The 15,418-nt window shown below is 38.8% G+C and overlaps 1 protein-coding gene across 1 annotated transcript in view; it reads right to left on the minus strand.

The window, feature by feature from the left end:
* Positions 1–322: 322 nt before the first annotated feature.
* LOC145988553 (syntaxin-1A-like) overlaps positions 323–15,418 on the minus strand; it is a 34,523-nt gene continuing 19,427 nt past the window's right edge. Inside the window, exons 3-9 of the mRNA XM_083123486.1 lie at positions 12,864–12,963; positions 11,169–11,243; positions 10,677–10,859; positions 9,368–9,441; positions 5,442–5,579; positions 3,058–3,168; positions 323–703 (exon numbers count right to left, since the gene is read on the minus strand). Of these exons, the coding sequence (XP_082979612.1) occupies positions 473–703; positions 3,058–3,168; positions 5,442–5,579; positions 9,368–9,441; positions 10,677–10,859; positions 11,169–11,243; positions 12,864–12,963 (912 nt within the window). The 3' untranslated portion in view covers positions 323–472. The remainder of the gene's footprint in view (positions 704–3,057; positions 3,169–5,441; positions 5,580–9,367; positions 9,442–10,676; positions 10,860–11,168; positions 11,244–12,863; positions 12,964–15,418) is intronic.

Consider the following 15,418-nt stretch of genomic DNA (forward strand, 5'->3'; position numbering starts at 1 on the left):
CTTTAAACTATTGGTCTAGTCCCTATTACATTATAATGTGCATAAAGTGGACTTAAGCATTACCATATGATATTCTATAGCAGTGATGTACTTACGATTTCGTTTCAAGGGCTAATGGCATATATTTCTGTGAAAGTTTGTACGTATTCCATGTCCACGATTACTTTTCCACCTCTAACTCATGACCTTCATATGTTTATTGCTTCACCAAATAAATATTTAAAGTTATGGCATTATTTTTGGGTGGTGGAAGGTTGAGGGCATTTTGAAGGGGGGTCTGGTCTTAAATACGCCAGTGTCCCATACATCTCATTAACATGCCCCGTTACTGTTTTACATGTGAAAATACAATTGTCTGGGTAAATTCACTCCTTCATATGCACTCTCTTTCCACAGGAAACTTCTACAATAGCACTTTCTTCTTCATTCTTTCAGTCATCCACACTGAGCATCATCTTGTAATATTCGATTCCTACACACTGTCTTCCGTGTTGTTAGTCTGTGGCTTCTGTGGCATCTGTGGCATGTCTCTCTGTGGAATAAAACTCTCCCGCTGACCCTGGGGGGGCTGAGGGGGTGATTTAGTTGCATCAGAACTTGAGCTGGATGAAGAACTTGATCCAGCTGGTGCTAGGCTGAAGTAAAGGATCAGAATGAGCACCAAGATCACGATCAGAATTATGACGATCAGCATTATCTTTTTCTGTAAAGAGAGATATATTCAAGTGATCAGTTCTCATACGAGGTAAGTACAGTGACAACTATGAAAATGTTCATATAAACACATTTCCAACAATGTATTTTACTGTATTGCATTAGCGTCCTTGTTGTCAAGAGAAAGTTTATGCTTTATTTCACCTCACTTTTCTACTACTTTAGGCTAATCGCGAAGATGATGATGAGTGATGATATGATGAAGTTGATGAAGGGACACTCACAAAGAACACCCATGCTGAGACCAGGATTCGAACCAGGGGATCCCCGGCAACATGGTGTGCTGTCTGTGCTAATAACTCCGACAAGTGTATGAATAAACATGTGAGAAATGGATTTCCTTTTAGTTGCAAAATAAAATGCATATCCTAGCAAAATATTCCTTCTTACAACTTGTAACTTTTTCGTGTTGGCACTGATTTGTAGTTACATCTATGCAGAATATATTAGGTTAGTCAAAAAGTAAATGCAATGATTTTGTTTTCTTCCGTAGGTTGGCTGTACAGCTTTCTGCGCTCACAAGCCGATAGCTAGTATCGTTGTCTTCGCCTGTGGCAGGTTACAGCGTCATCACTTCAGTTCGCTCTGCAGTGTTGCCAAGTAAACATGGCTGCGCCACTGTCTGTGTGCACCACAGAAGAACAGCGTTCTGTAATCCGTTTTTTGTGGTCTGAAGGTGTACCAGGAGCTGAAATCCATAGAAGACTTTCAGCACAATACGGTGACAATGTTTTACCGCTGCGAAGTGTTTACCAGTGGATTGAAAAGTTCAAAAGCGGTCGAACAAGAGGGAAGGGCGAGGAAAGAGCAGATCGTCCAGCCACATCCACTACTGATGACAACATTGAGCAAGTCCGTGAGCTGGTTCTGAATAACCGACGAGTGACTGTTGATGAAGTGGCAAACCGTATGCACGTTAGTCATGGTTCTGCATATGAAATTATCCATAACAGGCTCAACTTTCATAAAGTCTGTGCGAGATGGGTCCCTAAAGAACTCACTGACGAGAACAAGCGAAATCGTGTGAGAATCTGTCAGCAATTATTGGACAGACATGCTAACGAAGGTGAAGCCTTTTTTGAAACGAATCATCACCGGAGATGAAACATGGATCCATCACTTCGAACCTGAGAGCAAACGCCCGAGCATGGAATGGAAACACCCTGAATCTCGAGTGAAAAAAAAAGTCAAGCGTCAAAACACTGCATGAAAAGTGATGCTCACACTTTTTTCGGACTCAGAATGGGTAATTATGGAACATTATGTGGGAAAGGGGACAACAATAAACAGTGAACGATGCAGTGATATGCTTTCGAACAAGTTGAAGCCTGCAATTCGAAGCAAACGACGAGGTCGATTGTCGGAAGGCATTCTATTGTTGCATGACAACGCGCGTCCCCATACCGCCACCAACACCTCTCAAACTCTTCAGAATCTGGGCTTCGAGGTGTTAGAGCATCCTGCATACAGTCCCAATCTCGCCCCGTCGGGTTATCATCGGTTCGGTCCACTTAAAGATGCTTTAAGAGTCCGTCGATTCGACACAGATCAACAGGTGAAGGAAGCGGTGCATACGTGGCTTGCTGCTCAACCGAAAACCTTTCTTTCTCAGGGTATCGGAAAGCTTGTGGAACGTTAGACCAAGTGTATTGAAGTGCAGGGGAACTATGTTGGAAAATGATATCATTGTAAGTGTTCTATTGTTGCTGTGAAAAATAAAAAAAAATGATTGCATTTACTTTTTGACTGACCTAATATATTGTATTACACGTGCAATATTTGTTTGTAGTTGTGTAATTTCTTCAAAGTGAATATTACGTATATAGCTAACCATAATAATTAGTCCGTAATATTGACAACTAATAATAATAATATACACAGATTATGGAAGTAGCACGCTATGCATTCTTGTTCTCAATTCTGGCTCAGATGGCCGAGGATGTTGACCTGTCAACTCAGCAAAGGTCTCAGAGTTCGAATCCCACCTTGGTCCAATCTGAAAGCGTATTCATCAATTTCATCTAATTATCATTCACCCCCATCGTTGGAATGGGCCAAAAGTGGCAGATGAGTGACATAAAATTGGAAATATATGTATATCTTCGACACTCGTTAACATGACATGAACAGCACCATACATAGGCTGCCTTTAATCCCAGGTACTCATTAACGAGACTGGGTGAACCCTAGAGCCAGTAAACAAGAGACATCAACAGAAAAAGTTACTATCCGAGATCACCCAGCTTATAAATCAAGTCCTGATCATCCGTGTGGCAGTAAAATACCCCACCGACTGGACTGTAGTAGTTACGTGGTGTTATGTTGCAACAATATTGTTCTTACCCTTCTAAACTTGCTCTGGTATCTGACAGCCTTCTTTGTCTCCTCCTTCGCCTCTTGTATGTAGTCAACTGTTTTCAGGACGTGTGTTTCTATGCGGTCTATGATCTCGCCCTGTAAAATAATAAAGAGTATAAGTCCTATGGAAGTTTTTCTTGATTGATTGTAGCTTCTTTATGTCACATATTGCCATTGCTCAGCAATGACAATTAGTGTTAATCATAATGACTGACTATTGAAATTATTACAGTTTTATTTTAATATTTCCCCATTCTTATGTAAAAACCAAACACAACACACACATTGTTAAACAGTCAACGATACACCGGCATCATCAAAATAAACCCAGATGATGAAAACAGGTAAGAAGGACAGAGTACACTTCTACAATGGGATAGAGACACACACCCCACCCCCATGGATAGATGAGTATTATATGTAATTTTTATACATGTTACTTATTTCAATTGCAATATATTTAATTAATTATTATAATGGGCAGATAATTAGTAATTCATGATTCAAATTCAAAATTCAAATTCAAACAGTGATTGGAGATGGGAACACTGATTTGATTGCCTACCTGGAAAAAGTCCCACGATCCTGATGGAAGTTTTTTAAGATATGTCTGGTCTGCAGACGGGAAAATAAAGTGAGAATAGCAAAAGAGGGTGAAACCTTTAAGAGGAGTAGACGTGTTTTCCGTGGAACTTGGAACAAAGAACTGAAAATACTAAAGGCTAACGAATAAATACTAAATTTTGTGTGAAGTGTAATATTTTGCGATATAGAAACATGGACATTAACAAGAATGAAGAAAATCTGGCAAGAAGCCTTACAAATAATGTTATGGAGACCTTGAAGTGGAAATTGTTAAGTGCGAAGAAGTTTACTTCAGCCTTGGAGATAGCTGATTGCTTTGGTGTGAAAGGAACCTAAAAACGAATGGTTAATTGGAGAAAGAAGTGGCGGAATAAGAAGACGTCAGCTGACACAAAACATTGCATTAAGTAGCTGGTATGCTCTTATGTATATACAAGGCGAACCGTTGGAAAGACTGGACATTCTGTTCTCAGATCAATTTTTTTGTTCACAACTTGGTTAAATTAGGAATTTCTCTCTGATATCATCTTTACTGGTGTTTCACAAACTTTTGTGAAAGTATTAAAAAAGTTAACGCTAAAAGTATCCTACTGTTCGAGTAATGTACAGTCACAGGCAATAAAAATTGGACACCTAGATCCTGAAACGCTGGCTTCCCTGCAAGGCGTTGTGTGTTGTTACTTGCCTGCCCCCCCTTCCCCCACTTTACCTCCGCACTCAAGGTTCGGTGCACTCCGTACTCGACTCTGATTTGTCTAGGGGTATCTTTCTTTGTACGACAATGCACGTGGGTTGCTACAAGTCAACATAATTATATAATTAACTACAAGAGACAAGGAATAACCTTTGCGAAACCTTTTTTGATTAGGGTGATAAATTACCTTGTCCAGCAACTGTGAAATTAAAAGTACCGAAATTTTGGGTATTTTCTAAAGTTTAATTAACGTAAATTTAAATATATATACAAGTCGTATCCGAACGTTCATTTCTCTAATTATCGGGCCAAACTCTAATTTTGATGTTGGAAATCTCTATTGTTTGTACCTGGATGCTTTACATTTCATGAATTACATCGGGAGTTCGTTTGTCACAAGATAGACTCGCGTTACTCCAAGAAACGTCTTAACAGGCGCGAGGTCGCCCGACGTGTACATTTCTCAACACTCCACGGTGATAAGGCACTAGGCTGTCCGGCGCACCGTAATTACTTCCAAATAACATCCAGTACAAACTACCTTTTACCTGTAAATTGGACACCAAGGCACTAGCTTGCCAGGCAATCCAATCTCTTACAGTATCCGTTGCGGGAGATCTGTCCCGGTCCTAGCCGACCGAAGCAAAAACAGCCTCTCCCTTCCAAGTCTCAGTTCCAACAGCCGACCTCCCCCACTCTCATCTGTGAGTTTATATATGTTTGGTTGGCGTCTGTTGCCAACGGCCCTTCTTTCATAATTTTTTAATCATTAACAGCTAAACTGTCCGCCTTTTCCTTGAACGATCGAAACACGAAGAAAGAACAGAGTTTTTTCCCCATGGTTTTTATACATGGAACATATACGAACATATACATATTTTTATACACGTAATTACCTAATTAATTAAAATATTAATAAATATTTCAATAAGGAAAAAAAACACTGTTGCCCTGACGAGTATTTCAGGATCTAAGTGTCCCGTTTATATTGCCGGTGACTGTACATATTTGTAAGACATTAACTTCAAAACGAGAATTAAAGGTTAAAAATCGAACACATGAAATAGAGCAATAATAATAGCACATATACCTGATTTTCAACCAACGTTGCCATCTCCACGAACATATCTCTCAATTCTCGTACTGACTTTTCTAACTTGATGATCTGATCATGTCTTGTCTCGATATCTGCAAGAGCCTGCCTTGCTTCTTGTGTCTCGAATATAATCTGGAATAAAAGAGAAGAAAATTATTGAGAACAGCTCTTCTTAACCTTTCATTTAACAGGGATGTTCTTTAAATGAATTTTGTTGATGTGGACCCCCCACTCTCTTTCCACTTTTTTTCTTTTCTCGAGAAGGCGATAGAGAAAAAAATGAGAGAGAGAGAGAGAGAGAGAGACAGACAGAAGAGAAAAGAAAAGAGTGTATCAAATATTTATTCCAAGATGCTAGCCAAGTATAGGATACCATTCATTACAATACGCACAGAACATTAAACGGTATTTCTGCCATGCACATATGAAACACAGCAAAGATGCTTTGTCTGTTATGTGTCGTGCTTTCGATCATTTGCAGAAAACCTAGGGGGTTCCTTTTAAGTCCACTTTATGAACAGATAGGCTAATCGGGACTGGACTTGCAGTTTATATGGGGGCTCAGAACCACCGTGTCAGCCCGGTAGTTAGATATTTTGGCGCCCCCTTCCTGCTTGGCCACTACCAAGAACCGACATTTTACGTGCGTCCTTCGATATTTCCTTCTGGTTTGTGATATGTAGTAAGTACATGCTACAAGTTTTGAAACGAGGAAACAAAGAAAAATTCATTAAAAAAATATATAGGTTATATTTAAACATTCGTAGTTTGCATTTCTGATTTTAAAAAAGTTCAGCCTATTTAAGATTATTTCAGTTATGTCTCAGTGCCTGAAGAATTAAGGTACTACGCGTACTTTGGGAAACGGGAAATTCCTGCAATGTGTTACCAGAATGCAGGACAAGTAAAAGAAGATAGAAAGGGTTAATAATAATAATAATAATAATAATAATAATAATAATAATAATAATAATAATAATAATAATGAAAATAAATAATATATTATGTCTTAACTTCGTATCAACCTGATAAATCGAAAGGGAATGTCATGAACCGAGTTGAAAGCTGAGATCCATTTTCACGTGGTGACCCCCAAAGGAAGTACGTAGGGGTCAATTTCACTTGAAAGTCTTGAATGTAATTAGTAGGGACATTGAATTTTCGCGATGCGCGAAATCGCGAAATGTGAAAAAAGATGCAATTTTGAACATTCTGCACGTAACAACACCCCCAATGATGAAATATGCATGAGTTTTGTTCGCGAAGCAATGCGAAATGTGTGCTTTTCCACGAAATGAACGCTTTTTCGCGAAATAACCGTGAAATATCATCAAATTAAGTAGAAATCACACATAAACCGACAATCGAAGTTGTGTGCGCAAACTGTCGATTTGTAACGAAACGTTTGCCTAAAGTTTCCTAACACTTGCAGCTGAAGAACGTTTTAGCTTCGATCACACCAGGAAGACGCTACAAATTGGGATTTCCCATGCATATAATCTCGGTTAGAAAACTTCGTTCCCTGTCAAGCTGCATTTCTTTCTTCCCCCGAATGTCTACTCAACTTCCAGTTTCATTGAACTTGCTAGCTGTAGCAGCGATAAGTTTAGTCTGTTCCCGCACATCAAGGGAAACAATGGTGTCATTTGTGTTCAGTCATGAATGAATTTTGTTTATCATCATGTGATTTTCAACATGTGTTTGTGTATGTGCAGTAGTGATTATTTTATTTGTTAGACAGAAAGGATATCCTTTAAATACATACAATGAATAAATCACTTGAGATATGCAATTTAGAAATGGCGTGATTTCGTGTTGATGTTTTATTTTTGGTTGGACAGCTAAGTACTTGTGTATGTGTATATATAAAAATGAACTAGTTTATCAATTTATAGCTCTTTTGTATGTTGTTTCCTCTCATAATGAAAAAGTGTGTGCCAATTTTTTTTTTTCACCGCTGGTATATACCACTGATCTAACATTTTATTTACCGCTCTCCTCAGTTTTTATTTACCATAAATTTGTCTTCCTAGTAATTAGGTTTATCTTGCTTTGCATTTCTGCCACTTTTTGGCTAATGGCAAAAATGATGATGAGTGATGAAATCATGAAATTGATGAAGGGAACCTCACAAAGAACAACCAAGCCCAGCCCGGGATTCGAACATGGGACCCCTGGCGTCGTAGATAGCTGTACTAATCACTCCACCACAGAGGCCGGCACTTGAAAAATCTTCAATAGGAGAAAGGGTCGAGTAACACCTTGTATGCTTTCCCTCTCCCCACTTACCTCTACCAAGTGTAAAATTCTCCGCCGCATATTCTGACTTTGTTGGTTCAGACTCCCTAGCTATGGGCCTGCACCATGCAATGTGCCTCCACCGGGTTCTGAACCCGGGACCCTTTGTCTAGAACTCCATGGACATAACCGACCTGTGCATTTTTTCCTTTTTTTACTCTCAAAAGATTTAGACTAAATTTCCACCTCTATGTCGTCTATTATTCTATATTTGTCTTCGACTGTTCTGCTTACTGATTACCAGAAGACGACGTTATTGAGGAGACACTACTATGTAGCAGATTTCATATTTAGAAGTTCGTTCTACAACCCATGTCTTTACTTCTAGCAGGCTGCGGAGTGTATTCAAGTCTAAAAATGGTTTATTTAATAATTGGCAGTCAGTTTTCCTCGAACTTTCTCATCAATCATGAAATCTTAACAAACCTTCGAAGAATATCTTGGAGGATAATGCAGCCCTCTGGAGTAACATTAACTAAGTTTATTTTGATTAAATACGAGAGGGAGATGACATTTTATAGGAAATAGCAAGAGGTCTGTAGAGGAATGATTAAAGGATAGCATTACACAAGGCAGAACCATAATCAGATTCTATGATTATTAATGAAGGCAAAAGATTTGATACTAAAATACTTTAAAAATTATATAGATAATTAAATGTACTTTTTAACATGGTCCCAATTAGTATGACTCCAGTGTGCATTGCGTCGTATCTTCTTTACCCAAGTTCTAAAATATTTTTCTATACAATTTCGATATAGCTTCTTATTTTCCTTTCCTATATGAGGAATTAAGTCAATACTTAAACAATCATATTGTGTACAGGTAAATACCGTAGAAATTAATTGTAACACTTAACCCAAATACCACAACTTACTATTGTTGCTAGTGACCTACATTTTCCCTTTCTTCCTCACCCTTAACTTTCTTTCGATCCTCCTTTGTCCTCTTTCTTTCTTACCTCCCTCGTTTCTTTATTTCTTTTTCTTTCTGTTGTTTCTTTATCTTTCCCTTGGATTATCTTCCATTCTTCACCCTCCGTTTGAGTACATCATTCTTTCGATCTTCCTCTTTCTTTCTTACTTATAGACTCTTTCTCCATTTTTTCTTCTTCTGCTTCTTTCTTTTTTTAACTAAGCTGTTTCTTTTTTCCACTTTCTCTCCCTCTTTCCTTTTTGTCATTCATCCCTGGTGTCATGATTATTCAAAAGTGGTAGACAACGGACGTAATATAAACCAAATCGAATCAAATCGAATCTCTTAGGATTCAATTCAAATGTTCGTTGTGTTTCTTTTTACCTCTTATTACCTATCTTTCAAACATTTCCTATCGAATTCTGCTTCTCGTTCTTCATATCTCTGCTGTCTTCTCTCTTCCTGTATATGATCCTTGCCTTAGCATAAATGCATTTGAAAACTTCTCACGAATTATAGTTACGTGGGGAGAGGGTCGGATAAGACTATTCCATACTGGGTTAGAGCCCATCCTCATCCAACATTGATTGAAACTTATCTAGACTTACTACTTATGCAATTCCTTATTATACATATAACTTAATCTTCAATTATTTGAATCATTTGCACATGTGATATCAGTAGATATTCATCATATAGCTACTTACATCACCAACAAATATAGCTGGATTTCCTTTCTCCAGCATGTCTTCCAGTTCATCATCAGTCGTGTCCTTTTTCGCTGAAATGCAACACGGTTAGCACCATTATTACACATTCATTAACCTTCAGATTTTCCACTCTACCGTCCAGTCCTTGAGAATAACAAACTATAGGCTACTTGTAATGCAGTTAAAACTGGCAGTCACCATTTTTTGACTAATGATAACTGTAACTAGTTGCTTTTTGAATGAGTAGCAGTAAAACATTTATTTTCCAAGTAACAGTAACCAAATTGACAGTTACATTTTCGCATGTAAGACAATTTTGTCTCCGAGTTTGATCTTCATTTGATGCAAGTAATTGTGTGGATGACCATGGGCATCACCCTCTTGAAAATTAGCATTATTCATTTCAAGTTACAGAAAAGAAGAAATTATTGTTAATAACAGAAATAGAGTTTAGTTAGTTTGTATTCAAACAGAATAACCAAAGTAAAAACTGCATTACATCGAAAAAAATAATGTAAAATACAGGAATCAGGTTATATTTCCATGTTCTACCATTTGATTCAAAGAGTTTTCAAAATTCCAAAAAATTGAGTTTTTTTATAAGAGAAGTCACACAACATAGACTTTATGACTAAAATTTTTCTTAACTTTAGTGTGTGAATGTTAGTGACATAATATAATAATTATGCATTTCAGCTGCATGAAATGTAAAAAAAAACAATGAAAACAGTTATGCTAGATGTTCACTCATCTGGTGGATAAAGTAGAAGAATGTTTACAGGAATATTACAAAAATAATAATACATTATTAAAAAAAATGTTTTTTCTATTAACTAATAGTAATTATTATTGTACAATGACAATTATAATCATAGTAATCAACATATCACCAATAAGCTCACAACTTAATATTCCGCTTAAACTTTCTTACATATCAACCTGAATAGAGGAAGCAATCGAACAGATGAAAAATACATGAGGATGGATAAAGTAGACAGGTAGAACTGAGAAATGATATTGGATAATGCAATCATTAAATATGAAATACCAAAATTCATAATATGGGGTAGGTTGCCCTGGAGGGTATACTGGAAGAAGTTAAGGCATGGTAATACCACCAGAGAGGAATATTAGATGAAGCAATATTGTGTGCATATGAAGTAAAAAAAAAAACAACTTGAGAAGTTAAATGAAAAAGCAATTGTTGTGTGACCCTCGAGCAGCCACGAATGGTGACTCAAGGGAATACATCAGAGATTTTTTTATAAACTCAACGCTTTAGGTGGACGAATTTTTATTCACTTACCAATGATGAGTTGCCGACGTATTCTGTCCTTGCACTTGTCTCTGTAATCTGCCTGAACCGAATTGTATTCAGTTAGGGCATCCACAAATGACCTTGAGAGGATGATATGCTGGGTCTTTCGGATCCTGTACTCTGCAGACATAGTCCCCTGCTCCTCCTCTTTCTTTATATAAACCTCCATGGCTACAAGCAAGGAAATTAAGAGTGTTATATACATTTATTGCCTAACCATATAGATCATCGAATATTGTAATAATATTTTAAGGGCAAAGAGTATATCCTCGTCAAAGCGAGAATTCGAAAGAAAATGGGGGGACGTCAAAAAACATCTTCAATGTACAATATAGTTTACTACAACTTACATTTTGCCCTGATCTACTCTTAATACTTCATATAAAACCTATGGACATTTCTTGTTACTTGCAGATTTCAGCATTTTCCAAAACATACATTTTTGAAAATATTTGCATATAAATGAAATGTTCTACTAACCTCTCAGTCTTACTCGTATTTTATTGCCAGTATTTTTGACGTCATCCATCTGGTCATCCAATTCAAGCTTTACTTCTGCAAAAAAATGTGAATGAACATTAGTAAATTGTCTTAATCTAGCTCACTTCAAGCAGTTGACTTGTATAACTTAGCAACGTGGCAATTATTGTGCATTTTTTTTATTTGACACAACAATGGATGATATTCGGCGAACAACTTCCACCACAATTCATTGCACAAAACCACGCTCACTGTCATATTTTCCGGCAAACAGATCAGATCCTGCGGTCTTTGCCGAAATGATTCAAGATATGATTATCATGATCATATGAGGAATGTGTACGTATAAAATATAGCAAATTTTTTTATGTAAGAAGACTTCTTATGCACTTTCTATAACATGTCCGCCATCCGTATTCATGCATTTTCCCTCTGTGCACTGTGTGATGACATTCAAATTGAATATCGTCCATTGATCTGCTTATTAGTGTTCAGAAGTAACGAGTTATTGTAACCCAATTATTTATTTATTATTTTTTGCAATAATAGCTGTAACTAAGTTATATTTTCAAGTAACTATTGCTCTCTCCACGAAAACAGTCCAGTCAAGGTCGGAGCTTCCCCTTGCCTCCTCCACACCCTTGGTCCTCCAGGGTTGCCACACTTTTTCTAAGCTGCTCAGTCGACACTTCTAACGTTGTAGTATGTATGCGGTTATTTCGCCGGTTGAAATTGTTGCTTATTGGCAACGCTTTATGTGAGGGCGAGACATTGACTGGACTGTTTTCATGGCTTTAGCTTTAGTATCGTCGCAAGTACTCAGAAGTGGTAGAAATGTGGGTTAAATAAACTAAATCATCATCAACATCAAGTAACTAGTAACTAGATTGTGTTGCTTTTACAGTCACTTGTCTTTACCTCTCGCATGGAAGGAATTTTTACTTCGGTTTTTGCAAAATCTTGAACCCAAATGTTAGCCTCAATTCATTTAGTTCATTCATTTTATGGTTGTCAACAACAAGAGAAAAAATATATATTTTTATCGTCAATATTGCCATCTAGTATTACACACAAGTACAATTATAATCTCCATCAATCGACCTGAACATATAAAAGCTTCTTGGTTATACAGTAATTAACAAAACTAAAACTTACTAAAACTAAATGAAAAGTTATAATGACTTGCAAAAATACAGTTACTTCAAATTTTATTACCTTCATAGTTTTATATAAAAATAGGAGGATAATTATAATTGACCGAAAATCAATGCTAAGTTTTTCATACCACGCCAGTGAAAGAAAGAACAGCCTGCATACAATAAACCTCCTCAAATATCTCCAGGTTTCTGTAACATATGCCTAAGGCCATAATATTATTGAGGACTCAAACGAAGGGATTCTCGAAAATGATTTCCTGTTTTTATCTTTTTGTTTCACGTGGCACCTTCATGCTATTAGATATATTTCGACAATGCTTGGGAAATACTGTACTCGGGATTCAAAACCAGGAATCTTAATTTGCAGTGTAATACGCTAGTCACCTGCCTACAGGGGGGCAGGTAAATTCCTGTTCACAGTACTGTGTGTGTACATAAGACGATGCATATGTAGGTTTGAACTAATTCTAGGCTTTGTGGGAGAAAATTTGCTGTGCCCAAGTAGACCCGCTCCTTCTCAAATAATAGTTTTCCTTACTGTCATCTGGTCTAGGCGAGGAGAGAATAGTGCTCTGTAGCTTCCTCATCTGAAGCGTGCTCGATTTTATATGGTCTATCCATTCTCGCACTTGCTCCACCTGGAAGGAGAAAACAATGAAACATTACAACTTACCAGCATAGGTGCAGTAACTTTGAAAATTAACATGTACTAAAGTGCACTAGGTACCACACAGTATTGGAAAATTAAATTGTGCATAGAATATATTTCTATAGTAATTTGGTGATTACCAAGATACGTATCATTTAGCTATGTCTGGCAGCTGCAGAGTTTCTTTTCTCTCTCTCTCTCTCTCTCTCTTTTTCTCGGTATCTGGCTATTGGCGTTAGAAGTGTCGTTGCCCTGACTTCTATTTGTGTTGTCCCTGGTAATGGCGTGCTGATTGTAGTCATATGGCTGGGGACTTCTTCCTTTGTAGCATGAAGTCTGGTCCTAGTTGGTGGTCCTTAGAGGATTTTATGGTTCTTTTAAGGGCCAAATCGTTGTTGTGTTGTGCTGTGCTCCATTGGCATCTGCTCCACGGCCTGGCTCGTGTAGCTGCGTCGATGAGGCACTTCATTTTCCATGCTGGACAGGGGCGGCGACAGGGGGGAACTGAATTTCGTACCTCAACTGCTTGAGCCTTGTAATCAAGGGATCCCGGGTTCGATACCCGGTGGAGGCACATAGTGGTTGGGATCCCATTTTATACTGTAGGCCTAGTCCCGATTACTCTATCAAGTGGACTTAAAACAATTGATGTCAATCTAAAGTGTACATTTCAGTCAGGTAAAGGTAAAGTGCTCCCCTGTGCATAGCACCACGCCATGAAGGCGTATAGGGGGTGTGGGGGTAACGCCCCACACTTTCTTGATCCGGTCGTGAGAGGGGGTGATGTGATCAGCATCACGCCCCTGACCGCCTTTACCCCCCAGGGTTTCCCCCAGGTACCCATGTTATTCGACGCTGGGTGGGCGCCGGGGCCGCTTCCATCGTTAGAAAAGTTCCCGGATTTGAACCGGTCGGGATCGAACCCGGGACCTTTAGCATAGTAGTCAGACGCGTTACCGACTGAGCCACCGCATTTCAGTCACAGTCATTTATGTTAATTATTATAAGATCGTTGCAGGAACATGGTAACTGAAGATTTTTTTTAGAGAGAGTTAGCAACGCTATTAGGAGGGGGGATATTCCTCTCCGTGGAAAAATGCTTTGCCTTGCTTGCCTCTCTATGAAAAAAAAATCCTCTAGTCCTCCATACATGCCATTGGCCTCCCTTGAACAAGCTGTTGTTTTCTAATTTGCAAACGTCGTTGTTGTGCTAAAATCAGGCAAAAATGAAGCAAGTCGCTAGTAGTCTTCAGTTTCACTAGCATATTATCATCGATGCCTACTAAATGTTGATAATTTTTTGATTTAGGGACAAGAACATGCATGCATATTTTATGTTTTCTATATTTTCAACGTCGCACCCCCTAAATTTCATTCCGCACCCCCTCAGCACCCCTAGGTGATTAATCCTGGCGCCGCCGCTGATGCTGGAATCTGAGTTGGAGAATGGTTGCTGATTAGAAGTATCCATCAGTAATGATGTTATTTAGGGGGGTCTCCATCATGATGTGCATCTTGGAAGCTATATCCTGGGTCTGCTGAAATTTGCATCTCTCGCGCCTGACATGTTCGAGAATGCGACCATTATGGAGTTTCTGGGTTAGCCATTGGATGGTTTCATCGTCTTCTTTTCCCTTTTTTCTCAAGACGTGGAGGGTGAGCTTGCTCTTTTCTGAGCTTCGCTGCTGAGGTGTAGGTAGTGGTGTTGTCTTCTGGCGGGCGCTGTCGCAGATTCTCCTACCTCCCCTCAGCAGACTCTGGAGATAGGCTGGGGGGTTTATTCTGTGAAGAGCCAGGAACATGTGACAGTCGCGATGGTTTCGCTGGATGCTTCTCTTCGCAATTGCAGCACTTAGCAGGAAGCTGCCGATCTTGCTTGCTGCATGAAGATGTTAAGTTTCTGCCCGTGCACTTAACACATCGAGGAAAGGAACGGTGGCGATGTAGGACCGCAGGAGATCAGTAGGGCTCGACTACAGAGTAGAAACTTCTGGCTGTATATGTCGCTGGTGTTCTCCCCTTTTCCCAGTGCCACCAAGAACAGCGGCATTGGCACCCTGCCGCTGTGGCATCCCTCTTGGTCATTTGGTTGACTTCAAGGACATCAAAATGTTCTTCAAGTGCAGCTGATGTCCTCTGGCGGCGTATCGATAGGCAGCTTGAGTATGAGGACTTTGACAGGCGTTTCCCTTCGCGGCATCTCAATGGCGTATTCAATCTTCTTCTGTTTACAGCGATCGTTTCACTTGTCATAGACAGTGCAGCTACTAAGCTAGATCTCGAGTCGTCCATCTTTAATTAGTCGTACTGTAGGCTCTTCTTGTACTGCTGTCGCTACACTGGATGGGAAGATGCAGTGATTGGGAATGTCATATACAAATGCTGCAAGAGGTGGAACGTTTTCTACAATCCTCTACTGTTTCCGCAAGGGACTAAAAAGTGTT

The sequence above is a fragment of the Lepisma saccharinum genome, chromosome 6 (genome assembly GCF_977018435.1).
Source record: "Lepisma saccharinum chromosome 6, izLepSacc3.1, whole genome shotgun sequence".
Lineage (NCBI taxonomy): Eukaryota > Metazoa > Arthropoda > Insecta > Zygentoma > Lepismatidae > Lepisma > Lepisma saccharinum.